This window comes from Glycine max, chromosome 11, assembly GCF_000004515.6.
Source record: "Glycine max cultivar Williams 82 chromosome 11, Glycine_max_v4.0, whole genome shotgun sequence".
NCBI lineage: Eukaryota > Viridiplantae > Streptophyta > Magnoliopsida > Fabales > Fabaceae > Glycine > Glycine max.
This window is the reverse complement of record NC_038247.2, coordinates 38325899-38352912: the sequence shown is the minus strand read 5'-3', so window position 1 is coordinate 38352912 and position 27014 is coordinate 38325899. Positions and strand designations below refer to the sequence as shown.

The 27014-nt window shown below is 33.4% G+C and overlaps 5 protein-coding genes across 9 annotated transcripts; 2 read left to right on the top strand and 3 right to left on the bottom strand.

The window, feature by feature from the left end:
* The first annotated feature begins 495 nt into the window (after nucleotides 1–495).
* On the top strand, nucleotides 496–5075 carry LOC100788279 (uncharacterized). Its single transcript, NM_001252999.2, has 7 exons — nucleotides 496–689; nucleotides 1248–1356; nucleotides 1454–1512; nucleotides 2093–2377; nucleotides 2538–2613; nucleotides 3341–3449; nucleotides 4491–5075. Exons 1-7 carry the CDS (start codon nucleotides 666–668, stop codon nucleotides 4567–4569), a joined length of 741 nt encoding a protein of 246 aa, NP_001239928.1. The 5' UTR covers nucleotides 496–665; the 3' UTR covers nucleotides 4570–5075.
* LOC100809676 (ras-related protein RABH1e) lies at nucleotides 4872–8981 on the bottom strand. Of its 5 annotated transcripts, none has more exons than XM_014764253.2 (7): nucleotides 8666–8977; nucleotides 8153–8259; nucleotides 7765–7835; nucleotides 7523–7611; nucleotides 7121–7232; nucleotides 6241–6331; nucleotides 4872–5607 (listed from the first exon to the last, which is right to left on the bottom strand). In XM_014764253.2, exons 3-7 carry the CDS (start codon nucleotides 7800–7802, stop codon nucleotides 5464–5466), a joined length of 474 nt encoding a protein of 157 aa, XP_014619739.1. In that variant the 5' UTR covers nucleotides 7803–7835; nucleotides 8153–8259; nucleotides 8666–8977; the 3' UTR covers nucleotides 4872–5463. The 5 variants fall into 5 exon arrangements, with proteins under 5 accessions (XP_014619739.1, XP_006591506.1, XP_006591508.1 ...); XM_006591443.3 differs by having other exon boundaries at nucleotides 7765–7870; nucleotides 8666–8976; XM_006591445.3 differs by having other exon boundaries at nucleotides 7765–7870; nucleotides 8208–8259; nucleotides 8666–8976.
* Nucleotides 8982–12523: 3542 nt separating this feature from the next.
* LOC100788806 (asparagine synthetase [glutamine-hydrolyzing] 3) lies at nucleotides 12524–17842 on the top strand. Its single transcript, XM_003538570.5, has 14 exons — nucleotides 12524–12684; nucleotides 12939–13077; nucleotides 13607–13702; nucleotides 13793–13934; nucleotides 14681–14776; nucleotides 14903–14997; nucleotides 15591–15752; nucleotides 15845–15925; nucleotides 16016–16237; nucleotides 16392–16526; nucleotides 16674–16754; nucleotides 16835–16921; nucleotides 17039–17146; nucleotides 17488–17842. The coding sequence occupies exons 1-14, from the start codon at nucleotides 12605–12607 to the stop codon at nucleotides 17662–17664; spliced, it is 1701 nt and encodes a 566-aa protein (XP_003538618.1). The 5' UTR covers nucleotides 12524–12604; the 3' UTR covers nucleotides 17665–17842.
* Nucleotides 17843–18566: 724 nt separating this feature from the next.
* On the bottom strand, nucleotides 18567–22236 carry LOC100789336 (TLD domain-containing protein 2). The gene is made up of 8 exons (XM_003538571.5): nucleotides 21886–22236; nucleotides 21041–21561; nucleotides 20793–20865; nucleotides 20377–20457; nucleotides 20201–20264; nucleotides 19387–19474; nucleotides 18976–19060; nucleotides 18567–18874 (listed from the first exon to the last, which is right to left on the bottom strand). The coding sequence occupies exons 1-8, from the start codon at nucleotides 22021–22023 to the stop codon at nucleotides 18791–18793; spliced, it is 1134 nt and encodes a 377-aa protein (XP_003538619.1). The 5' UTR covers nucleotides 22024–22236; the 3' UTR covers nucleotides 18567–18790.
* Nucleotides 22237–23584: 1348 nt separating this feature from the next.
* On the bottom strand, nucleotides 23585–26789 carry LOC100789861 (uncharacterized). The gene is made up of 5 exons (XM_003538572.5): nucleotides 26442–26789; nucleotides 26288–26361; nucleotides 25338–25467; nucleotides 24880–25194; nucleotides 23585–24224 (listed from the first exon to the last, which is right to left on the bottom strand). The coding sequence occupies exons 1-5, from the start codon at nucleotides 26553–26555 to the stop codon at nucleotides 23952–23954; spliced, it is 906 nt and encodes a 301-aa protein (XP_003538620.1). The 5' UTR covers nucleotides 26556–26789; the 3' UTR covers nucleotides 23585–23951.
* Between the last annotated feature and the right edge of the window lie 225 nt (nucleotides 26790–27014).

The window sequence follows — 27014 nt, the reverse complement described above, 5'->3', positions numbered from 1 at the left end:
TTTTGGGTTACTTTATTAGAGAAATGCTATCCTTTTCAATACACCAAGAAGTCGTTAATATGAGTAAATTTCAAGTGGACTGGAAATAAAAAAAATATTTGACACTAATAATACAATTATTTTAAAATATTTTTTAACATTTTATATTATTAGTTAAAATTTATTGAAAATAATAATTTTTTTCCATTAAAATAATTGTATTGGGAAGAATGTTATTAATATATTTTTAGTGTATTATTGGTGTAAAGTATTAATGGAGTATTTTAATGATTAATAAAATATTTTTTTAACAGATTTAAGGTCAGTTCAACGTGATATATTGGTAGATTTTATGATTCATGATGATTCTATTTTAGAATGGTGATAAAAAATTTAAATAAAAAAGGCAGAGAAAAGCAAGGGGCATAATGGTCAGGACATGAAATGAAGGTGTTTGTCGTGATGGTCGACGTCGTATTCAAGAGTCTTTATGGCAAATAGGGTACTATGCCATGTGATGTATAGTTGCTTGCTACGAAATTGAGACCTTCCTCCTCAGCTCCTCTGATAATATAACCATGTAACGTTCAAATTCTACGCCAATCTCTGTCGCATTCTCTTTCCTCTTTCTTTTTTCCTTTTCCTTAGAAGAATCGAAAACATCTTCGAAAACCAAGCCATTATTAATGGCTGTCGACTCCTCCTTCCAGGTAACATTCTTAATCTTCTTCCTTACACCTCATTCTCGCTCTCAATTATGTCTCTAATTAATTCTAAGCTGCATTTTGCATTCGGAGTTCATTTTTTAGTACTTTTTCCGACATGTCGTTTAACCGAATCGGAATCTCAACTCGTGTCGTGTTTTTTTCCAACTTGCTTTGTTTTGCTGCTACTTACTAACTAACAAGTTGATGAAATCAACGTTTGTGCGAACTGTGGAACTACTTTCCAGCTTTGATGGAAAAAGAAAGGTTGAAAAAGTCTCAACGAGAGTCATGTGAGAAAGTGAAACCACACGATTTCGGTTCTAGCTTGCATTAATTACTTTACAGTTTGGAATTCAAGTTGATTTGTTATTTGTGGTTTGTGGTTTGTGAGGAGTCTTACTTATGATGCATAGATTGAGCTCTATTTTTGTTCAGATCGCGTTAGGTTCAAAGTTCTCGCTCTACAACAATTAACCGAAGAGTCACATTGTTTAATGCGTTCTTAATTGAGATTCAGTTGTTTTGTTTTGTTCTTCAAATTTACTTGTGGTTTGGTTGCAGAAAGAACATCAAATTCGGGAGTTTGTGGACGGGAGTGGAAACGTAGCTGTCGGTTTGAAGTTGCATAATAAACCAAGTAGTGATGACCTTAACCGACAGTTTCCTTTAGGTAATTGTACTAAATTAGATCACTTAATAATGTTGTATGTTGTAGAAATGCCTTTAGTTTTTATGGCTCTTTACACTGTTTTTTGTCTCCTCTTCAGAGATTCCGCCGATTCTGTTTGAAGAGACTTCACTTCCAGCTGGGTTGCACAGTTCACATGTTGGTTTTTTTTTTTTTTCTCATGTAGTGATCTACTGTTTTTATGGATTTTTCAATTAATTTCTTAATTTAGGGAACCTTTTGTGGCTGAATGATGGTAACTGGTATGGCAATGAGTCTATAATGGGGTTTATCTTCTTTAAGTATGTGTTTGGTGAGATTGGAGATTGGGGAAAACAACCTATGGAAGTTGACTTAGTTTCTTGGCATGCTGTTGCTTAGAAACCGAATCAATTTGTGACATTTGGCATTTCAATGTAGAGGGGGGCAGAGATGTCACCTTGTTATTTTGGAACATTTGGCTTAATTACTTTCCATTTGCTTTTGGCATTTTAGTCAACTTGTTATTTTGGATCAAATGGGAAATGCAAGTCACTGAAGCTCCCTTTCTCTAACTGTAAAAAGAAGGACCAAAGGGATAGATATAAACTCAAATCAAATATTTCTTTCAATATATTACACTATTACTGGCATTTCTTATTTGAATTTTGAACCACTTGACTGCTTTTATGCCATAAGTGGTTCTTTGGGAATAACTCAAAATGTGTTTTAAAAACTAATGCCCTTCCATTTCTTGCAGGCTCAAGATGTTTATAGTATTTCAGTGTTGCCTGAGGAAAATGAAAATGCAAATTGTGCTTCACCACTAGCTTTCTTGAGCATCTTAGAGGTTCCTAATCAAGTTAAAAACACAATGTGCTTAGATGCTCACATAAATTGTCAAAACTGCATTGATTTTCAAATGAAGAATGAGGATGTGTATTCCCAGTGCATAGTTGATATCCCTAGTGTCAATGGAAACTCAGTTTCACCTGAATCCTATGAAGAGGCAGTTGAAAGTTTTAAAACTGGGAACTCACCAACAGTAAGCCTTATAAACTCATCTTGACATTTGTTTTTTTAAGATATCAAATAACTAATGGCTTTAATTAACTGCGGATAAGGTACCCTTATAAACTCACACATCTTTGTGTGTGTGTGTGTGTGTGTTATGATATGAGGATTGATATTTTACAATATTGCAGAGTGTACTATGGAGAGAATCAAGTTTCAAAGGGGGAAAACTTATGCAGAGTCTGGTAAATGTGGGCAATCCGAGAGGTATGTCTGCTGTTCTTGGGAACCTTCATATTTTCAATTCAGATAACTTATGCATTTTTCTTTTACTGGATATGATTAGATGCTAGGGAGATAATGGTTTTCTGAGAGCAATCAGATTAGTTTTGAGCTGAAGGAAGTATTGTCCAATGAAATACAAACAGATGGCTTGACAAGAGAAATATATGCATGTAACATTTGGATAAATAGTTATATCCTCTCATGTAACAAGGAACAGAGAACCTGCTACTCTCTTTCATTCAAAAATCTAAACACAATTGAAAGTTGAAACATGTTTTTAGCCAATTTAATCATTCTGACTTATCCTGTAAATCAACTACAAGATTCCAGGTTTGCTTGTCACATCTCAAAAGCAAAGCAGTAAAATATAAGTGGGTTTTGTCTTGCATTGCCTTATGCAATTGAACAAACAACTGAAATACCCTAGTTATGAATTAGATAAGTTTGAAACAAGGAGGTATCACTCAAATTTCAAATTGTCCATCGTTATTCTTTTGCTTGCCATGGTTAATTACTTCAAGAAGCCTTCATAATCTGCTGTACTATATAATTTGATATTTCCTTATCTTTTATCTTACACCCATTTTGCCATGTTCAAACTACCAATTACTCCCTTGTAGCTGGACTCTCACTGTTACAATTTTGTGTTCTACAATTGAGTAGGTTGGTGATCTAGATGCATTAACTTTCAGATTTTGTACTTGAACAGATAAAGCAGTCTCTGAGAAGCTACATGATTTACCAAGTAACAGATGGAGAAGATATAAACGTGCTGCCTCATTTGATTCCAGAAAAGTTGCTCTTCTGTTTTCAATTTTGTAAGTTCTAGTATATTGAACAATAAAACTTGACATTTAGAATCACTGCTGTCCATATGGCCGGATGGATTTATCAAAATCTTAAATATGTGTCTTTCAGTCTTTATTATCATTTAATTAAAGGATTGCATTAACTAGACCTGTGAGCTTAGCGCTAACTAAAATATTTATTTTAGAAGAAAATGTTTAAGAAAAAAAATAATGCAGCCTGGTACACACTTTAATAAAATAAAACACAACTATATGCTAAGATAGATTAATTCAATGATAATTTTAATATATGATGACAAAATTAAGTTCATGTACTAAAATTTGTTAAATAGTATATCTGTTCTTATTTTGAATCTGCTTAATACTTTAGATATCTGAACATAGGAAAAAGCTCACAAAATCATTCCTAGTCAATGTTACTAGCACTAGGATGTTATTAACTTGGGTAAATTTATAAATCGTTTCTTGATGATTACATCCCTCTCTATAAATTCCTTTTTGACAAAGCCATCTTGAGCCATCATTGACAATACTCACCCTGTAATTAACCACTAGCACAAAGCCTCTCTGCCTCCATAAAGCTTTAAAGCACTCCTATTGCCCATGCTAAACATTAGGGGAGACAGGAGTCAAACATCAAGTTTTAGGTGTTATGTTTATGCATGACTTCAGAGCGACTGGTCTACTCAGTTGAGTCTTGAGTATCTGTGTTTTCCATCCTTCCAGGCTTTGATTTGTCATATAAAAATGCCTATAATATGGAAAGTAATGTACGTACTCATTTATCTAAGGACAGGATACCTTTAAGGCAACTATAGAAGGTGTATAACTGGCTTCCCTGTCTAATACAGCAATTCGTTATTTGTATTCAATGTACTTCTGTAAAACATTTGCTGAGCTCCAACTAGAGATCTTATGCTTTTTCTGAAATAATTACCAACTGATACTGATTTTCTCTGTTGTCTATCTTTGGAATTTTGTTTTTTAGTTGGGGCTTTTCTCATTCATTTGATATTTAACCATTCACTAAATTGATCAATTACCCTGCAGGTCAAGTTTCGGAACATTGGTATTGATATATCTGACATTGAGAGTCAGGCAGAGGGCTGATGGGTTTGCTCTTATTTGAAGTTCCAAAATCTGACACCTCCTGTTTTTAGATTTCCAAGCTTCTCTGTTTGTTTAATTTAAGCTTGCCCCTTGAATTGTAATAGAGCTCCTTGTGGTGTTGAAGATAGAATCTAGGAAATGTTATTTGGCACAAAATACAGTCGCATTTGTCTTAAAACTCCCTATGCTTATAAAATTATCTGCCAAAATCATATATCAGTTCAATCTAATGATTAAGCCGAGAGAGCCGAATTAAGACCATTAACTGGAAATGTACCGGACAAAGACAATTAGATGGAGTGAAGATGCAGGAGGGAATGAACGTTGTGGAGTGGTTGTGATATTATTTTTGTCATCCTTCAGAGTCAATTATTGAAGCCAGAAAGACAGAATAACTGATCTCATTGTGTGAAACCAAGATTCTGTCTAATACAATTGTATCTATGTTTATAGTTCAAAAAATTCTAGAACTTTGTCTGAATTGAACAGATCTAGATCTACATTTGTTATATAAGCAGTTTTGACAGGTCGAGTTTCTGCAATCAAGTATGACATCATTGTCTGAAAATGCTTCCAACAAAGCTCCAGTTTAAATCCTTTATCTTAACATCTAGTAAGTTAAAAAACGGTGATGCCTCCTTCACGTCATCCAGATCCGGTATACAATTTTTATACAACTATATAACCTGCAAGTGCATTCTTACATAAAGGGTCTAGCTCTATAGTAAATAAAATGAAACAAATGACTATCAATTTTATCTTACGTAAAAAACCATTACTGCAAAGTGGAAACCCCTCTCCCCCAACTAAACACTGTCGAGCATTTGTATGAAAGCATGTCTGCCTCAGCTGCATCTTTCATGACTGTGCTTAGTGAACAGACTTATATTGGCTCGTTATGAATAGCCTTTCTTTAGCAAGAACAACCTCCTCCTTGCTGCTCTGTCTGGGATGAATTCACGGTGGGTTTTAAATTTACATCAACCATGTCTTCCTGTTTTGTAGAAGAAAGTGTTTCCATCCCTGGCAAGGCTGCAGCAATCTTGCGAAATAAAGGCTGCAGTTTTGGATTCACATAAGACATAACACGAACATGATAAACTTATACAAATGCAAAAAATATGAAAGATAAACTTGTAAGAGATGAATGATCAATAATTTGAAATTCCTGCCTGTTAGACTTGAGATTGCATAACGAATGAACAGAATTTCATTTATAACAATTCTGGAATTAACCAGAATTTGAATTGAAGAATTGCTAACATAGGCTACTACCCTAACAAGGAGTTTCCTCCTTCAACACCGCATAAACAATGAAACACACATCTCCCCAACTACTATATTTTCCTATATCTATAAGACTATATTCCGCAAATAACTGCCAAGTGTAGAAAATAATTGTCTGTTTCTCCTAATACTAAACAATAATTGCCTCCACATGTAGAAAATAACTGCCTATTTCTCCTAATACTAAACAATAACTACCACATTTAGAAAATAACTGTCTATTAATTAATATAAAACAATAATTGCCACATTTTAAAATATGTGTCTGTCTCATACATAAATTATACCCCTACTAACTGCCTTTTATTTTTTCTGAAACAACAGCCTATTAGAATTTGACCTATCACATGTCCTGATATAAATGAAAAATACATGAGGTGACCAGGAGACTCGTTAATTTCACCTTAATATTGAAGCCTGCTTTTGCACTGGTTTCTATGAACATGATTCCACTCTCACGGGACTTGGCATCTCCTTCCTCTATAGAAACCTGTCTGTTTAAGTATCAAAATGACATTAGAAGTTGTAACGGAACTTTAAATAGTAACACCCCAATAGTTAAAATACAAATATGATGTGCAAACTAACTGGAAACCTCAATGCCCTATATTTTTTATTTATTTAAGTATATATAATATGTATTTTAGGATAACAACTTCAATGTACAATAATTTTAGCAAGTCAGTCTGAATTTTGAGTGCCATATAATCAATTTATTGACAAAATGATTATTGATATAACCAACCACTTCTAACAAAACTATTTAAGAATCCCTACACTTAAAAATAATCACTTTTAGTTATTGTACAAACATTTTTATATCCCTTTTGATTCCTGCCGTTACAAAATGACAATGACTAAAAGGTTTAACAATAGAGTGAATAAAAGAAATCTAAAAGTGCTTGTACAAGAATTAAAATGGATGATTTTTAAGTGTAAGATTAAAAGGTAAAATTTGTACAACGATCACATGATTTTTTTCCTTATTTAATTAACCAATTCAGTCATTAGCAACAAAAGGAGGCACGTTTTCCAATCGTCATAGTATCCAAATAGAACTTGAGCAATTATCAATTATTTTTTATGCCAAAATTTTGCAAAAACAAAACAAGAATAATTGCAAACAATATGGAAAGTCCCTTCTGACAATAGATAGAAAACAAATTCTATATATAAAAAAGTACTTGATGAAGATATCCAGTTAGCAAACTTGTTATTTTACTAATAATATAACCTTTAAGTAAAGGATTTTCATTGACCAGATTTACAAACTCATTGCTCACCTTTTTTCAACAAGATCAGTTTTATTCCCAACCAATACAATAATAACATCACTGCCTCGTTCTGTACGCACCTCCTCAATCCACTTGTTAGTGTTCAAAAATGATTGCCGGTCTGCATATTGTATGTTTCATAGTTTAAAATAAAATTTAGCACTAAGTACGTCTTGTTCCACAAGCAAACATAAAACATAGAGTGCATGAGAGAAAATACACACGGTCAGACAGAGTACAGATACCAATCTAAGAATGCATTCATATGCTACAAAATCTTTTCTCTGAGTATAACTAACAAATAACTCGGAAGAATTATGACATGAGAAAATCTCGGAAGATTCAGAAAGAACACAGCTAATTAGATAATGAAACTGACATTTAGAAAAAATGAAAAACCACTACACTCACTGGCTACATCATATACAATAACTGCAACAGAAGAATCTCTTATGTAGCTTGGAATGAGACTTCTAAACCTTTCTTGCCCTGCAGTATCCCTGTGAAGTTAAAATACGACACACTTTTAACATACAAAGAACGGTAAAAAAAATTGCCTACATAACAATGTGAAATCTAATATAACTTTTAAAATACAAAAAAACAAATATAAATAGATCTTGTGGTATGAGTTGAAGAGGAATATGGCCTACCAAAGCTGCAAACGAACTGTTCGATCTTCAAGGTACATTGTTTTTGACAAGAAGTCAATACCAATAGTAGCCTGAAATTTTGATGATCTAGAAATTTGTCAAGACCCTAGCAGGAAAAGGGGGAAGGGAGATCGTAAAGATTCAAATGCAAAACAAATTTACGAAGAAGATAATTTTTCATGTTAAGTTACTTTGTATGATAAGTTGATAACCATTGACTACAAATACAAAAAAGTATCATCACAAGATGACCGAATTTTCAAAAAATATAATTACCAAAAAACTCTATTCAATTATTCTAAAAAAAGTTATAATAGTTCAAACCCTGAAAATAATTTCACAATCACTAATACAAACTCTTCTTCCTACACACTTCACTAATTCAAACCTGATGGTATAGAAAAAGTATCTCTGAGAGATCATTGCAATGCAAACTATGATACCTATCTCCTCTGATCCTCCTAATTAAGAGCTGATCATTCGCAATAAACACATCTGAAAAAATCACAGCAAAGATCATCGCAGACGGTGTTTATTTCCCAAACGAAACAAAATACAACAAATCACCAATCTATAACATGAACTTTCCACCTTTATTCTCAATTCACAACAGAACAATCACAAAAATGGCCAAACAACTCTCTAGTTCTGGCTCAGGTTGATCTACCTAAAGTAAAATCACACGAAACGAAACATATCTAACGTATAACGAAAACGCTTCATCTAATGGCGTCATGAGATGAAATAATTGATCAACGGACAAAATCAAAACCAAAACCAAAACCATAAGAGCATGATTGAAATGGAGTTAGTCAAATTGAAATTGATAATCGTTCAACGAAATCTTCGAATGATTAAAAATAAAAAAGAAAAAGAAAAAGGAGATCGGTAAAATAAAGACCTGATAGTTAGTGTCGAATTTGTCATACATGAAGCGAGTGATGATGCTGGTTTTGCCGACCGATTGATCGCCTAAGAAAACGAGCTTGTATTTGGCGAGAGGGACACAGTCGCCATTTTTGTTGATCAGATCTGAACCTGAATCTCTCAAACTTTGAGGGAGCAACAAAAAATGGAGAGGGAGAGGAAATGTACACCAATTGCAATTTCAAAGTACAATGCCTTTTATACACGGGCATCAGAAAGCGCCAACCACCACGACTACTACAATCCATTCTTTGTATATCACCATTTTCGCCCCTACCTTCTTACAATTTACCCCTATTTTCTTCTCATTCATTGTTTTAAGTTTAACACATTTTAGAAAAGGGTAAAAGGGTCCTTTGTTATTACTTTTTATTTCTTTCTTTTTAAAGATTCAACCGATTCAATAGTTTTTTTAATATAATATATTAAACAATATTAAACAAAAAATAACATCATAGACACAAGTTTATAATTTAAAAATAAAATTTCACTTAAAAGTGTCATAAAATCATAACATAACAAAAATAAGTTATATATAAAAACAAATCTAATATGTCAAAATATTTAAGTTCAACAGATACAAATAAAATTCATTAGTAACTACAAGTCTCTCAAAAAAAGCAAATACAACTAAAAGTAATTGATATAACAAGTAACCACTGATATGTGCGTGGTTGAGGGGAAAGTAAAGGAAAAAAAAAGAGCTAAAACAATGTCCTTTTACCAATTTTTGTTAAAAAAAAATTATAGATTCGGCTGAACCAGTTGAACCCTTCTAACCCCCAATTTTTAGCGGTTTTAGTAGTTCATGGTCGATTCTTCCAATTCAATTAGCAACCAGTTTTTGGGGGTCAAACTGACCAGACAACCCACCATTGCTGGTTGAACTGGCTGATAATCATGTTTTAACCCTTTCTTAGAAACTAGATGTCATCAAATCATCATTAATATAATTTTTAAGATAATTATTATAAAAATTAAACAAATATATACTAATATAATAGTCTATAATTACATAATTAAATAATCTTAGACTATAGTTATATTACATTAAGTATGCATGTCCAATAAAATCACGTCAGTTTTTTTTTAATGCGGAAGCAGCTTCTCTTCTGTTGTGAATTTTGATGCGCATCTCATAAAATCAATGAAGAATCAAACATGCGAATAGCCATCAAAGTTTAAATACCTAAAGCCACTGAAGCTACAAATCAAGGCATTGAGCTTGTTGGTTAAGACCATGATGGATGTGTATCATAAGTTTAAATACCTGTTCCTTCAACGTGTAGAGCCGGGAAATGATATATTCCTTGTCACAGTCTCAAATATACGAAGCTGCATACTGGATCGCCAGAAGCTGTTTAGCATGTTTTTCTCAAGTGAAACCATAACTGAATTTCACACACTCAAATTCAAATGCCTTTACAAAATCAAAGTTGGTGACCGAAATAAGCAAAGGTGCAATTCACTGAATCAAGTTGCAAATTCTAGGCATAATTATTTCATGAGGGTGACGTAAGCCTTCTTGTAATCGGGTTTTCGATCAACAAGCCGCCACGCTTCTTCTTCTTGCCCTCCATATTGAGGGTTCGGACCTTTTCAACGTCGAAGCTGTAGAGGGATTCAAGGACGCGCTTAATCTCGATCTTCGTCACTGAAGGGCGATTTCTTGGATGTTGGTGAAGGTGTTGGGCATCAAAAGCTTTATGGGGAGGTTCGCCAACTGCACCATCCTTCTTCCCAATCTGCTTTCCATCCTCTCACAACATGATTTTGGCTACCAGAATCCAAAAGGTAAACAAAGCATTTTGAAAAGAGTGCAGGAAGTAACAACTTTCTTTTCTTTTGAAAAAATAAATAAAACAAAACAAACCTCTTGTTTTTATTAAGAAGAAAGAAAAAACTAACCTTAAATAATACTAATGCACTAATCCCAAAATTCACTGGTGTATCTTTTTTTATTTAATGTTTTCTTTACTTTTTGATAGCATATTGAATGAGGTTAAGTGTATGTTTATACACACATTTAAAATGCATGAAATCAATTCATTTATTTGTATGATATGTACGTCTTTCTTATATATATATATATATATATATATATATATACTAATTTTTTTTTACATTAATAAGATTTTGAAAAAATCAATTCAGCCGTACAAAAGACAATACTATGATAACAATGAAGACAAGTATGAGATGTTGTCACCTTAGCTAAGTTATGAGCAACAACATTGACTTGTTTTCTAACAAAACCTAAATGAAAAGTTTGATTGCTCAACGAGGACTTCACAGTCAGATTCAAAGTATTAAGTAGGTATTGTTCATGAAGCATGCATACATCAGCTGCAAACTTTAAAGCTGACCACAATGCCCACGCTTCATCTTCCAGCACTGTAAGGCAAGGCTGATTTCAATCTGCCTTAGCCCTGATGAACGCTCCCGAACTATCCCTGATACACTGATCCCAGTTCAGTTTTTCATCTCAAAAAAGGAAGCATTTATATTGCACTTGAAAAGCTACCGTTGGAGGAGGCAACCATTGATCACGATTCTATGGTTGCGTGGGAATCTGCACAAGATAAATCTTGATAAAACATATCACCTTGTTGAGTGACAACAAAATAAGGTGTCATTTGTTGTCCCGAACCTTATCGTTCCTCTTATGCCAAATTGAATAACAACATTTATATGTACATCTTTTTAGAAACCATCAGTTATAGCTTTTACACTTTTTTTTTTTTTTTTACAAATTGAACATGATTTTTACACTTATTGACATTATATTTTTATTATGTTAATTAGGGTAATAATTAAAATAAATTGTCTAATATAAAATTATTTAAAAAATATTAAAACAATAACATAAATATAATAGAATGACATTTTTTTTCTTACGATAAAAGTCAATAAAAAAATTATTTATCAAATAATATACAAGTTTTTCAACTAATAAAAAAATTTAAAATTAATTGAAACAATTTATCGTACATAGCCTAGGTTTTATCTACCTTATATTGTTTTTTTATTTATTTATATAAGAACAAAACCAGATTCCAAATTGTGAATTCAATGAGGAATTACATTGAAGATATTATCGGTATAAAATAGATTGAATTTCTAGTAAAATGTGTGCAATATGATGATATCTCTTATTTGATTAAGAATCAATCCACACCACTCTTACAAATCTCGCTCATTGTTGAGAATTTGATCGATAATCAATTTGCAATCGGACTCAATAATGGCATTGAATAAATTCTGCTTAATCACCCAAATTAACGAATGAAGGATGGCATTGACTACACCCTCTCCAACTGTCATGTAACAGTTTTTGCTCTGTTTGTGACTTGGAGATTGAGATCTATGTGTATGTCACCCACTTAGCCGCTGTGGACCCACGATGCAAATGGTGTTATTTTAAAACTACTAGCATTTTATTAATGATATCTGTTATATTAATCATACCATTTAAAAATTATATCTCTAATGTTAATTTATTGTTTTATTAATGGAATAATTACCTTCCATCCCAGGTATTAGCCCCTCTCTTCAGCTCACAAATTTTGACTGGGACTAAAGAGCAAGGGACAACCTAAAAGGAATCCGGAGTGGAATCTGGTGCTGACAAGAACCCTGGTAGAAGATTCTTTCCTTCATCACTTATAAAAGGGAAAAAAATGCTTAAAGAAATGCTGAAAAATAAAAAATAAAAATATGAGAGAATCTTCTGACAACGTACGAGAAATAATAATAATAATAAAAATTAATAAATAATATTAAAAAAGAAAAAAAAAAGGTCATTCACTGATACACGTGAGTAAATAAAATAAATACTGAAACCTATCACACTTTACCCTCTGTTGTGTTGTGTGTCTTCCCTTTTGTGTTCCAGTTTTTATTTTCAGCCGCCATGTGCGGAATCCTCGCAGTGTTGGGTTGCGTCGACAACTCTCAGGCCAAGCGCGCTCGCATCATCGAATTGTCTCGCAGGTCACACACATTTCTAATTTCTTTATCTCTCTGCATGGCTTCACCATTTTTTTTTTATATATATTTCTGTTACTCATCATTTGTGCTTTCACTTTATGCAGCAAAAAAAAAAAAAACCCTTTTTTTCCCCACCATTTTACTTGTTTTCTTGGTTTAGTAAATTATATGTTGCTGCTTTTGAAGGATTAATTTAGTTAGTTTTTTTTTTTTTTTTTCTGAATTGTGTGTGGTTGTGATGGAGTCGAAAAATGTAGGTTGCGGCATAGAGGTCCTGATTGGAGTGGCATAGATTGCTATGAGGATTGTTACCTAGCTCATCAACGCCTTGCTATTGTTGACCCTACTTCAGGGGACCAACCTTTGTACAACGAAGATAAGACTATTGTTGTCACTGTACGTATCTTTGTTCCACTATAAAATAATTATACATGTGCATTTGTTTTGGGAATATTCATTTCATTAAAAAATGCATTGTTTTTTTTTTTTTCTCTTCTGGAAAGGGTTAAAGTGGATGCACTTGCATGAATGCTAATTTACATGCTTATAATCTCTAGTTTGGTCTATTACTTAGCCTGACGACAACCATGGTTTTAAATTTCGTCCGCGGTTGCGGTTGTGTTGTGGTGAGACAAAATACCTTGACATTGCGACGGAACACTATTTAAAACCATGCTGACAACCTAGCCAAATATGATATTTATGAAGTATTAGACCAAAAGCCTGGCGCTTGCATTGCTGAACATCGATGAGAATGCAGACATCAAAAGGCATTTGTATGTGCTATGCGGTCTTTTTAATTTTTGGATATCTGTTATTGTTGTTTTCACACTTTAATTTTCATGATATATATGCTGAACTAGTTTCTAGATATTTGGTTATCTTCATACCAGATGTTTCCTTGTTGAAACTGTGCCATTATTAGGTAAATGGGGAGATATACAATCACAAGCAATTGAGACAGAAACTGAGTTCCCATCAATTTCGAACTGGTAGTGATTGTGAAGTGATTGCCCATCTTGTAAGTGTTTGAGAATCAGCTAGATTTGGTAATCAATTTACTGTTTTCCCATAAATTATTAAAAAAAATTATTGTAATTTATCATGCCAGTATGAAGAATATGGAGAAGAATTTGTTAATATGCTGGATGGGATGTTTGCCTTTATTCTTCTTGATACCCGCGATAAAAGTTTTATTGCTGCTCGTGACGCTATTGGCATTACCCCTCTATACTTGGGTTGGGGTCATGATGGTATGTGGCTATACCTTCTGGCTGTTATAATATTTCACATTTTCACTTCAATCTGAATGGTGTCTCAGCCTCTCAAATAGAGCTAGCTATTTTTCAATCTAAGTAAATCCAAGAGAGGCATGAGTTTGTACATAGTGGATGTGGATATGCTTAACTGTAATTTTCATTAAAATGAGATATTTGTGTGCCATCCCAGTGGCTCCAAATCTTCAACAACTGAACACTCAGCTTTTGTAAGAACTCCTACAGAAATCTGAGTTTCAACTCATTACATTTTTTTTATACAGGTTTATGTATAGTCGTGTTTTTATAGTATAAATAACACTATCAAGAAATTTGATGTTGTTTACCCTCATTTTCACAGCACTTGGTTTTCTTAGCTCAAGGGAAGTACTAAAAATTGAACCCATTGTGCTAATTTCATAAGTTATGGCTAAATTCTCCATTGCGTATTTAAGTAACCATTAATATGACTTCATTATATCCTCCGGTTCTTCTTACACTTTGGAACATATTCTAGTTTTTCCATGGCAAGTAAATGGATGAAGCATCTCTTTCTCACCCTCACATACACACTCGTCTTTTTAATTCTGAACTTGAATAATTTTTTGATCGAAAATTTATATTGGCTTATTTACTTGGATATAAATTCTTATTTTCTGTAACTTGGTAATGTTGTTCTTTTCTATTTTTAATCACATGAACGGATCCGATATGTTATCTATGGAAGGCTGGTTTATTTGCAGGATCAACATGGTTTGCATCTGAAATGAAAGCTCTGAGTGATGATTGTGAGAGATTCATTGCTTTTCCTCCAGGGCATATATATTCCAGCAAACAGGGTATCAAAAATATCATTTATTATATTCTCTGTTTATGACTCTTGTAATTCCCTTGCTTTTTTTTTCTTTTGCATTTCAGATATTGTAACACTTTTACACTGTTAAAAAAATTTGCTATATTTGCAGGAGGATTAAGAAGGTGGTACAATCCACCGTGGTTTTCAGAGGATATTCCATCAACTCCCTATGATCCAATCCTTTTGCGTGAGACCTTTGAGAGGGTAAGCTACTATTGTGTTATTTTTCTACTTTCACCACCCAGAGCTGATTCTTCTCACTTCTGAAAATTCAGTTCTGCTGCAATTGCTTGAAAAATGATTCAGACTTTCAGCAGCTCTATGTGGAATTTTGAATGGTCTTATCTATGCCTATTATACTTATCTTATTTGCACGAAACTAAAACCATTAAATTTCCTTCGGTAACAGCTCTAGCAGAAGTCACTTGACACTAATTTTAGGAAAAATGCATGCTGTAACCAGGGGTTAAAAGACCAAAATGCACCCCGAAATAAAACTTAGGGTCCTTTTGAGGAAAGTATACTTAACAACCTCTGCATCATCACTATATATTGAATCTGACGTCCAAGTATATGTTGTAGAAGATGTATGGCTTGCATGCACTAAATTAGTTGATATGCTACATTGCTACTGATGTGAGGACAACCATAGCTCATAATTGGAGAATGGTCCTTTTATTTTCGGAGACTTCCTTTGGTGTAATAACAGAGTCAAATACTAACTGATGGCATGGTTGATTATCACAACATCTTTTTTAACGCGTTGCGTTGCTTGGTTTCACTGTGATATCATGCAGGCTGTAGTTAAGAGACTGATGACTGATGTACCTTTTGGAGTTCTTTTGTCTGGAGGATTGGACTCATCACTTGTTGCTTCTGTGGTCAATCGTTATTTGGCTGAATCTGAAACTGCTCGACAATGGGGATCACAGTTGCATACTTTCTGCATTGGTTTAAAGGTCAGAATTGAGTTGTGTTATCCTTCTTCGACGCAAGGAAGCTAGTATATTAGCTTTTATCTGCTTCAAGATCTGACATTTCCACCATTCAGGGTTCTCCTGACTTGAAAGCTGCAAAAGAGGTAGCAGATTATCTTGGTACTCGTCACCATGAACTTTATTTCACAGTTCAGGTGATCATCTCTCATTGTCTCTTCATTTTGTTTTTTTCTAATGAGTTTTTTACTGCCACTCAGAAGTAATCTTTTGTTTTGCTGTATTAGGAAGGTATAGATGCACTTGAAGAAGTCATTTACCATATTGAAACATATGATGTAACGACTATCAGAGCAAGTACGCCAATGTTTCTTATGTCCAGAAAAATTAAAGCCTTGGGAGTGAAAATGGTTCTTTCTGGAGAAGGTTCAGATGAAATATTTGGAGGTTACCTGTACTTTCACAAGGCACCTAACAAGAAAGAGCTTCATGAAGAAACATGTCAAAAAGTAATGCAATAATTGTTATGTAGTTCTGTTTGATTTAATTTATTTTGCAAAGTTTCATGTGCTTAAATTGTTATATTCTCTCCTTATCTCTTCATTCCTTTTGTGCCTTGCTTGTTTATTCAAGTTTTTTTTTATGGCTTTGATGATTTGACAGATTAAAGCTCTTCATCTTTATGACTGCCTGAGAGCCAATAAATCAACTGCAGCATGGGGTGTAGAGGCACGTGTACCATTCTTGGATAAAGAATTTATCAACGTAGCCATGAGTATAGATCCGGAGTGGAAAATGGTATAGATCCGGTGCTTATCCAATTAAACAAGTCTATGGACAATTCTAAGTTTTTATTATGTAAATTGATTTTACTGCTTTTTTTTTTAGTTAATCCCGTTGACTTCATTTTTAATCAATTTATGAAATTTATGACAAATTGCACAGATAAGGCCTGATCTTGGAAGGATAGAGAAGTGGGTGTTACGCAATGCATTTGATGATGATAAGAATCCATATTTACCGAAGGTTTGTATCAACCACTGCATCATGCTTATTTTTGTGTCTTGAAGGATTTCTGATCTAATTCTTGTTCTCTGTTTTTTCAGCACATATTGTACAGGCAGAAGGAACAGTTCAGTGATGGGGTTGGTTACAGCTGGATTGATGGCTTGAAGGATCACGCTAACAAACAAGTAGGTTTTAACTTGTGACGTTGATTTTTTATTTTTTTTAATGCAATGCCATAATTTCTAATTAACTGCATTTTGTTTTGTTTTGTTTTTTAATTTTTCTCTTGATAAAATGGCCAGGTCACAGATGCAACGATGATGGCTGCCAATTTTATTTACCCTGAAAACACTCCTACTACAAAAGAAGGATACCTCTACAGGACAATTTTTGAGAAGTTCTTTCCAAAGGTGGATTGTATAGTTTTTTTTATATTTTAAAAAACAATGAATAAATAATATTTGCACTTAGTCATCCAATCATATATTATTATATATGCTAATTTTGTTGACTTTTATAATAGTTACCTTGGAGGTCATATAATTGTAAAAAAATTGACACTGCAAGTGCATTGCATGCCTATATTTAAAGTCAACAATTATATGTTTTCATGTCATGTGTGCATTAGAACCTTGACCATGATGAACCTAAAGATAGAGTAGCCTTGTAATGTGCAAACAAATGGATTGACTTGTTTACAAATTAAAGTCCTTCCAAACCTCCTTCTGATTATGTTGAACCATTTTGACAGAATTCAGCAAAGGCAACAGTGCCTGGAGGTCCTAGTGTGGCATGCAGTACTGCAAAAGCTGTGGAATGGGATGCATCATGGTCCAAAAATCTTGATCCTTCTGGTCGTGCAGCGCTTGGTGTTCATGCAGCTGCATATGATGGTGCAGTGGATACAACCAAAAATGGACCCCTTTAAGGGCCCATAATACATTGTCAAGAAAAAAAAAGAATGTGTGCAACAAACTGTCAAGTGGGGATTTAAATTTCAAGTAGATGAAACTAATGAAAAGTGGAGTTGTTTTTATTTACAGGTTAAAATAATATGTAGGTCTTGAACTGTTTGGATTATTTTAAATAAATATCTATATTTAAAATTTTGTTATTAAGTCATTAAATTTTATTAGTTGATCACATTTCCATTAGAATTTTGAAAAATGTAGGGTCCCAATCGAAAACTTTCAAATAGATTAGAGATTATGTCAATTAAAAAAAATTTAACCCATCTTTCCTTATTCTTAATCAATACTAATGAATACGATCAAGGCATTGACCCAAATTGTATTAAATTTGATTTTTTTAAATAAAGTCACAAATTTGAATCCTATGTGAATAAAAAAAAGTGATTTAAAAGAAAATTTTCACTAAATATGATCATTTAAGTTCTTTGACAAATTAATCGTCTAAACATTAACAAAATTGACAAATATTTTACATCAATATTATGGTGACAAAAAAAAGTTATACAATGATAATTTTATATCATCATCTAACCATTAAATTCTTAAAATAACCTAAAGCTTATGTGTTGATAATATAAAATAATTTTTTATTATCATTTATAAAACTCATGACCATTATCCGTATTTGACTTATTTAAGAATTTTTTAAAGTATTGAACTGTTTAAAATTCTAAAATAATACAGCAGAGTCAAATTATATTTCATGCTTGCTGTAACTGGTAAAAAAACATCTTTCCTTTGCTGTACCTGTAAAATTGTCGGGGCGTAAGGTCATAGGGTTATTTCTCGTTCTTTCATCATCTGCTTTAAGAATACAAATGTATATATAAATTTGCTCCACCTTTTATTCTGAACAAAATTGGCAAAAAAAAAGAAACTATTTATATATGTGTAGGTACTCCAATATATACAGGCTTGGTAAATATTTACATATATGTTAGTTGCTTAGTCAGAACATAATTGGATACATAAAATCTCTCCATTATATTGTTGTCATATGAACTTCACTAGAGGCCAGAGGAAAAGTGACCATTCAATGAAATGCCAACTGCAAGCCATTTGATTCACACATCAGGTAAATATTCAGAATCGGCAGATCCCAGGTGCTTCTGTTTTGCTCATTGCAAGTACTTCCTCATATTTTGAAGCATATACAAAGCCCCATAACTGCATGAATGACACAGATCAATTAACTTGTTCTAAGGCATATACAAAGCATATTTCAAAAGGGGTGTGCAAAAAGGGAGGGAGAGAAACTTTGTGTGCACCTCTACTTCCTTCACTTCAAAGTCTTGAGAATTTGCAAGGCATGGATTCCCATACGTTTCCGAGACTGAACTTGAACCATTCAATCTTCCAGTAGATGTCACAAATGCAGAAGGGGTTAAAAACCAAAACCATAATCAAAACTCAAGCTGATGATATTATTGATGGAAGCAAGACTATAAATATAAACAGTATACCATATAAGAACTCTTAATTATTATGAGAACTAAGAATGATAAATATAGATCATTAGATCAATAATCAAGAATAAATTTTTTTTTTTTAAGAGTTCATAGATGACTACTAACTTTTAATCTTGACCATCTATATATAGTCGTAAGGTATAGATTCATAATTCTAACATTCTTAAAATTAAAAAAAAAAATAGCATCATGAAAGTAGAGTGTCCTTACAGATCACCATCCAAATAAAGCGCAAAATGACCTCCTCCACCAATTGCTATGTAGTCAGTGTTGCAAAGTGTGAAAAAGCGGTTTACTCCTGCAAATATTGTGGTTAAGCAAGTCAAGGGAAGCAGTATTTGGAATTCCACACCAAGTCAGATATATTCATTCTATGTAATTGTGTGGATCAAATGCTAAGATGTGACTCACATTATATTCGGGTAACTTTAGCTATGTATAGACTGCTTTAGTATCACTTTTCTTTTGCATTTCAAAACTCAACTAAAGCCTCATGCTGGTGCTAAATCCCACACAAACAGAATTACTCCATTGTAACAATTTCTTCGTTCAATTTCCAATATTCTACTAGGGCAACTGTTAAACATGCCAGAAAATTCCTCAAAGGGAATTGATTCTATATGGTTAAAAGATGAAATTCCATTCGTTAGATGTCATGTGATCTCATGATTATCCAGAAATTTAACCTTTTAATTTAAAAAATAAAATAAGGGGTGGGGGTCGGGGTGGTATATATAGCCAGATTATGCTACAAAAATAGTATTATACTTTATTAGTTTTGGCATATTTTTTAAAATGTGCACTGAACCGAAGGGAAACCTTATGTTATTAACCTGTTATCACCATTCATCACAATAAATCAACTTCAAACAAATTCTCTTTACATTCCCTACAGATGGAAAAATCTAAGAAGAACAAATAATCTCTGATTTTGATAGCTAGCAAAACTCAGTATGATTATAACAGCAAAAGAAGAACAAAGTGCAACATGTTCAAACAGAAATAATAGATTAAATGTAGATACCTGTTGGACGATATATAACAGGATGACCAGAGATATTTGTGAAAACAAACGTATTGTTTGTTCCCTGTACAAAATCTATTGTCAACAACATAAAATAACAAGCAGCCAATTGCAGGAACAGTATCAGTCTATCAAACAATCTATGGAAACATAGAATAAATGTCTTTTGGCATGACCTGGTATTTTTTCTTGCTGGATGATCTGAGAGGTGCTTCAACTAAACAGCCAAATACTGCTCCTTTTTTATCTCCGACAACCTAGAATGGAATATCTAGCAATGAGAACTAATCCAAGATTGGAAAAAGTAGTGCCAATCCATGATATAGCATGGGCATTACCATGATGAGGTTGTACAATTTTCCAGCTTAAACTTGTTTAACTAGTAAACAAACAAGCTGGGTCAACATAGAGACACCATAAAACCACTGCATGCTACTGTTAATTACAGCATCAAAACTACTACTATTTACATAATATTCAAGCACCATTTAGCATTTGACCTTCCTTTTTATTTCCCAATGTAGATCAGACATAGATAGATGCATGCATAAAAATAAAATTAATACCAGCTAAAGGATAATTTAAGCTGTACCAGCAAACTCAATCCAGGCCAAAGCATGCTTCTCCGGTAAAGAGTAGAAAGTGATATACCATGCCTCCAAGTGCTGCAAAACATGTATAATATGCTTATAATAATAATAATGATAATGATAATGATAAAATTATCTGCTGATAAAAAAAAATAATGATAAAATTATCCCTCCATAGCAAGACTAAGAACTTCAGAAAAGAATGAACGAAATCTCATTTCTGCCAATGAATCATCATCCATAGAGATACCTGTATAACAACAGCCATTTCCTTCCATGAATAAGTGGCGGGAGAGAAACATAGACAACATTCCTTATACTATCTGAAAGGAGAACTGAAGGTTCAGAAATTTCTGGAAGATCAACCAAAGGCACAGTCACAGGCTCAATTCTCCTCATCTCAACAGCACCAGAAACCTTAGAACCATTCCCATCATCCAATTTCATTTCAAGATTATCCCAGCGATCCTGATGGCGAAATCCACCGATTTTGCGAATGGCCTTACCAAGCGATTGCTTGCTTCTAGAAATCAAACTCTTCCTCCCACCATTTTCCTTCAATGTTGATGAGTCTGGTAAAGGGTTGTGATCAGGTGCTGCAGCTTTATTATCATCACTCAGCACCCGTGAGGAGTTTGCATTATCTCCAGTGTCAGAGGAAGACAATAAGGAATAGAGGAACGCAGTGAAGGATGAAGTATCAGGCCCATCAACTAAACCACGGTTACCCTCTTCATCATTTGTCTCTGATCCACCTACACCTACTTCTCCCTGAGACAACAACAAAATTGCACGGAAAAATATTAAACAGTCACCTAAACTTTACTTTGAAGCCAAAATGTCTCAAAAAAAAAAAAAAACTTCAAAAACGGAAAGAGAAAAAGGGTAAATCAAACATATTAACAAAAGTAGACATGAACCTCGTACGAGCTAAGGATGAGAATTAAAATTAAATAAATATATAAATTATAAATTTCTGAAAGACAAGACAACATGTGTTAAGAATGAGAGAAGGAAGACATAAGGTTGGTCCAGCGGTAAAGAGAGAAGGGAAAGGGGAGAGAGGTCGCGGGTCGAATCCCCCAAAGAACTTACAGAAGGAGGTGCAGGTGTTGGTGTCGGTTGGGGGTGTTTGGAGGTTTTGGGATTGAGAGTGTCGGAATCGGAGATGGGGTTGAGAAGGACAGATACGAGATGGGTGGCTTTGTTGCGCAAAGATTGCCTTTTTCCCATTTCTACTTTGGTAACTTCAGAAACATGGGATTTATTTGTCCTTGTTTCTACGGCACATTTGAGAACAAGATAACAACTTAGTGGTGGTGTTCTTTGTTGGTGGGTTGCAGCTTTCAGATTCCTGAGTCACCCAACTATGCAGATGCAGATGCTGACCCCCAAGGACAAACAGCTTGACTTGGTGATCACGCCGCCATGACTAATCAGCTGTTACTTTCATGTTAAATATGTGTTTAATTAAATAATTTGAAAATGATAGTAACATATGTGTTTAATTTTTAATATTAACCTTTTGTTTTTGGTATTTTTACTATTTTTTACCTTTCGCGGATATTGAATTTTAAGAGTTTAATTTTGATCCTGGATGAATATAATCTTTTAAAAATATTATTTGTCCAGAATAAAAAAAAAAAAAGACAAAGTTAATTTGTTTAGAATCATAGACTAGGAGATTTTGTTTTGTACCCGTTTTCTTTTAACTATTCACCCTGATTTCTGTCAATCTTTTTTCCTAAAGATATCTACGCACGCGTGGTTGGATTCAATGTTTTAACAATTAAATTAATTTTTTTTACATATTCTTGGAATTTAATTTCTGAAAACATTCTTATTTTTGAAAATAAATTTAGGAAATATATCAAACTTTCTTAAGTGTTAAAATTTTACGTATCTCCATCAAACATTCAGACTTTATGGTCTTAAACGAATTTAATTTGTTTTAAATATGATATAAATTTTGTTCTAATAGAATAAATAAAACTTGTGGAATATGTAGTAATTTTATTATTTCATTATATTGGAGAATATGAACGTTAATATTTTTCCTAAAAAATAAACACGAGATATTTTAAGGATTTAAATAATCATTCGTTAAGGAAGATACTTTATCCTTTGGATCCTTCCAAACGCAGCAGAGGATAAGAGTTCACGAATGGCTCCACCTCGATCAAACATGACTAGCTACCCTAATGACAAGCCACCACTTTTTTATGTCCTCAACTTTTTGGACCGTAAAGAAAGAAAGAAAAAGAAGCCCTCAACTTCCAGGTTATGATCTACATGCCACAAGTATATACAAATTAAAATATATTCAGAGTATAAAATTTTTATACACTACTATCTAATAAGTAATAACAAATTATCATTCATATATATATATATATATATATATATATATATATATATATATATATATATATATATATATATATATATATTAATATATATATATATATATTAATTCTTATAATAATTATTTAAAATCATATTTATAGTATTTTTTTAAATTAGTTGACTGTAAAATATTTACATTAAATGCATAGAAAATAAACTCAGAAATTGTCCTTTGAAACACACTGCTTGCACTAGTAGTAGACAAGAAGTACCACTTGTAATCAGATTACATAATCACCTAATTCCACCATGGAAGAATGTTCTAGTCCCAAGTCTACGTCGGACAGCAGAATCAAACATGGTATTTCTTAAATACTCAACAAAACATGACATAATTGTAGTTTTCGTAACATTTTTAGCAGCGGTACGAAATACGAATAGGCATAAATGAACACAAAAACCGCGTTTCATCATTCAAATGTAAAGGTTATGCCACGTTCATTGAAAGTTGAAACTTACAATGCTGATAATCGAACACACTGACCCTTCTACAGAAAAACATGGAAGTTCAGACGAATTTATAGAATTCCTATGTCAAAGGGGATAAGTTAAAGAGGAAAGCTAACAACACATTTTCTAATACTTTTTTTATCTGCTTTCTTTCATTGACTGAAATTCATGTGAGTTTCACTTGTTTGTGGATGAGAGTCACATATTTAGCAAGACTCACGCGAATTTCTATCAATAGAAAGTATGTCAGAAAAAATAAATATTAGAGAATATATTGCTAGTATTTTTTGTAAATTAAAAATAACTTAAACCAAGGCAATGCTGCTCTCTCCACCAGGGGGTTTCCGGGCACCTCGCACAGGGTCTTTGATTTCTGTCTTTCCATCAGCAAATATGTCACTGCCAGTCATTTCTCTGAGCTTAGCCCTGCTCAGAGGCTTCTCAGCTGAGCCTGGAGGAACATCTCCTTGGAAAATATTATTGCCTGTCAGCTCCGCGAACTTCTGGTTATGTATCTTCTTTGCTGTCTTCTCAACGGATGCTTCACCAAATAAGATGTTACTTTGACCACCTGCAGGCTACAAATATAAGAAAAAAGCAAGGTTAAAATGGAAGCCGAGCTCAAAAAGGACATGAACTAAGTTGGAAAAGCATAAAAAGGAACGAACGGGAATCTTATTTCACGAAAGATTTTGCCATTATTGACTTTATGGTAAAAGCAAAAAGAAAAACTTTTTTCAGGAAACAAATTTTAAAAAGAATAATACTATTATGGAAACTTTAAAAACAATAAAACAAACTGCTGGCCTCTTTCAATGATGCATGTGCTGTTTAGCATCAAATCAGGCTTATATTTCGGAGAAGAAAAAAAAATGATGTAAAATTTTAATAATCCATCCAGATAATAGGGTATTCCTCAGGAGATGCAATTGTATTATCATTATCATTAGTACATCCCTTGAGTTATATCTTTAAATAAATTTTCTCTTGTCAAAAGAAAAGGTCAGAATTGATCAACATTTGAATTTTGCATTTCAGGATTCATCACCTTGTACTTGTAGACTTGAAGTTGTTACAGGACCACAAGTAGCACAGAAGCTTAGTTTAGTCCACATTGATAATCATTGTATAAGAAGGGATTATTATTACTAATAATAATCGATTCTTTAGCCATTCATCAAGTAAATGATATATGATGATTATTTCATGCCTAGAAGACACTTAGTCACTTACATTTGAAACTTTCACTGATGTTCGCAGATTTCTGGGAAGAGGCTCTCCCATGTCTTTACTTTCCTTTGATTCCAAAGTGCGTGCAGCTGCCACTGAACGGGGCACGATTTCAGGAGGAGGGCCAAATATGTCATTTCCACTGAGCTCCTTGGTCTTGGCATTTGATATTTGCTTCTTACTCTTTGTGTCCGAATCACTTTGCATAGTCCCACTCAGTTCACGCTGCTTTGCTACCTCAGGTATTGAGGTAGGTTTTTTAGGAGAAATGCTTTCGTCAGTGCTGAATGATATCTGACTAATTCCATTCATCGCTTGCTGAGATGCAATGCAACCACAGGGAGGAAAACAAATGAAAACAAGAACATTGTTGTCAGAATGGAGTTTGATTTGACCTTTATGAAATACTCATACATACAGTCACATTCTGAAATACTCATATAAAATTATCTGAAGTATACCTGACACATGCGTATGCTTGTTCTGTTATTCAAATTTGCAGAATTGGCTTCTGATGCAGAATCTTCCCCATTGGCAGCAAATATACCACTTCCAGTCATTTCTTTCATTTTATACCCTGAGCATGGTTTGCTGAGAGTGACAAATGGAAGGATATATTCAACAATTATTTTTTTTAAATAAAAATTAATTAGTACGAACGCAACATCCCCTAGCTCTGATTAAATAAACAATAGGTCCTGAAGAAATACATACTGCAGCACGTGTATAAGATAGCCACTTTCTATTAAGGTCCTGTTTGAATAAACTTAATTATATACATTTACAGGAGAAGAAAATAAGAAGGTAAATTGAATTAAACTTTTCATATAAACTAAAATCAACTTAAACACTTAACTTTTATAGAAACTCTCTCATGTAACTTCTCCAAAAGCTAAGCTGCATAAGTTGATTTTAGTTTATAAGAAAAGTTGAGTACATTTTACCTTTTCTTTTTGTTAAGCTTACCTTTTTGTTTTCTTTATATGTGCTTAATACATTTATCCAAACGAACAAAGCCTAATTAATGGTCAATTAACGCACCTAATCACGCATAAACATAGGCTAACAACAGAAAAGTGGAACCACTAACAGGATTAACACAGTCAATAAATCAGGCTTAAGTCACAAAAGAAGCATTACATTTCCAAGCTCAAGCACTAATAAAAACTAACTAAATAAATTAACCGTGGAAGATACTGAACAATAAACATCACATAGCTCTCAAGCAAATAAGCATCACCTTCAGAAGACGCAGAAGAAACTAACGAATCTACCGAAATTACAAATTAAAAAACAGATCGATGCAAGAATAGAAAGACGCGTAGAATCAGATCGAAGAAATCGAGAAAAGAAAAGCACTAGCAGATCTGATCTAACAGAGAGTAAGTAAGAAATGAAAGTTGTATTGTACCTCTTGGCTAGCGTCTGAGCTTCTTCGTCGGTGAGCTGGCCGCCGTGGAGAACCTTACTGATTCTATCGGAAGGCTGCGATGTGAATGCAGTGTGAGTTAGGAAGAGAGAAAGTGGAGAGAAATGAATGAAAGAGTGTTTGTCTAAACAGTAACCTGGCCAGAGCGAGTGGTGGCGGCGGCGGCGGAATCCGGCGGAGGAGTTTCCGACCAAGTGAGGAGATCGGAGGTGTTGGTGTGTGGCTTTCTCACCGGCGTGCCTCTCTGCATTCTGCTTGTGTTCTGAATGTGAATGTCAAAGTAAGTGAATGAGTGGGAGATATTACTTACTCAAGATATTTGAATTGAATTGAAAATGTGTTTAAATAATCTTAGATTTGAAAAAGTTCTTGGAGTGTGTTTGGACACTACTGAAACTCGCTCCTTCGTCTTTATGCTTCAGCTTGACACATGTCCTTTGATGGCCAATGCAATTTAATATAACGTGTTATCTCACTCTCTTACTAATCAAACAAAAGGGACTTAACAATATTAATAGTTTAATACTACTAGTAACTAGTAATTAATGCTTAATAATAATATCTTCAGTTGAGATTTGTGATTCAAATTAACCAATTAAACTTTCAACGATTGGAAACTCAACGCCCTAAGCATTTTTCATCTTTGTGACACTTGTACATAGGGCGTGTATGTATGGGAGAGTGTTTGTGAATTTATTTTGAACGAAAC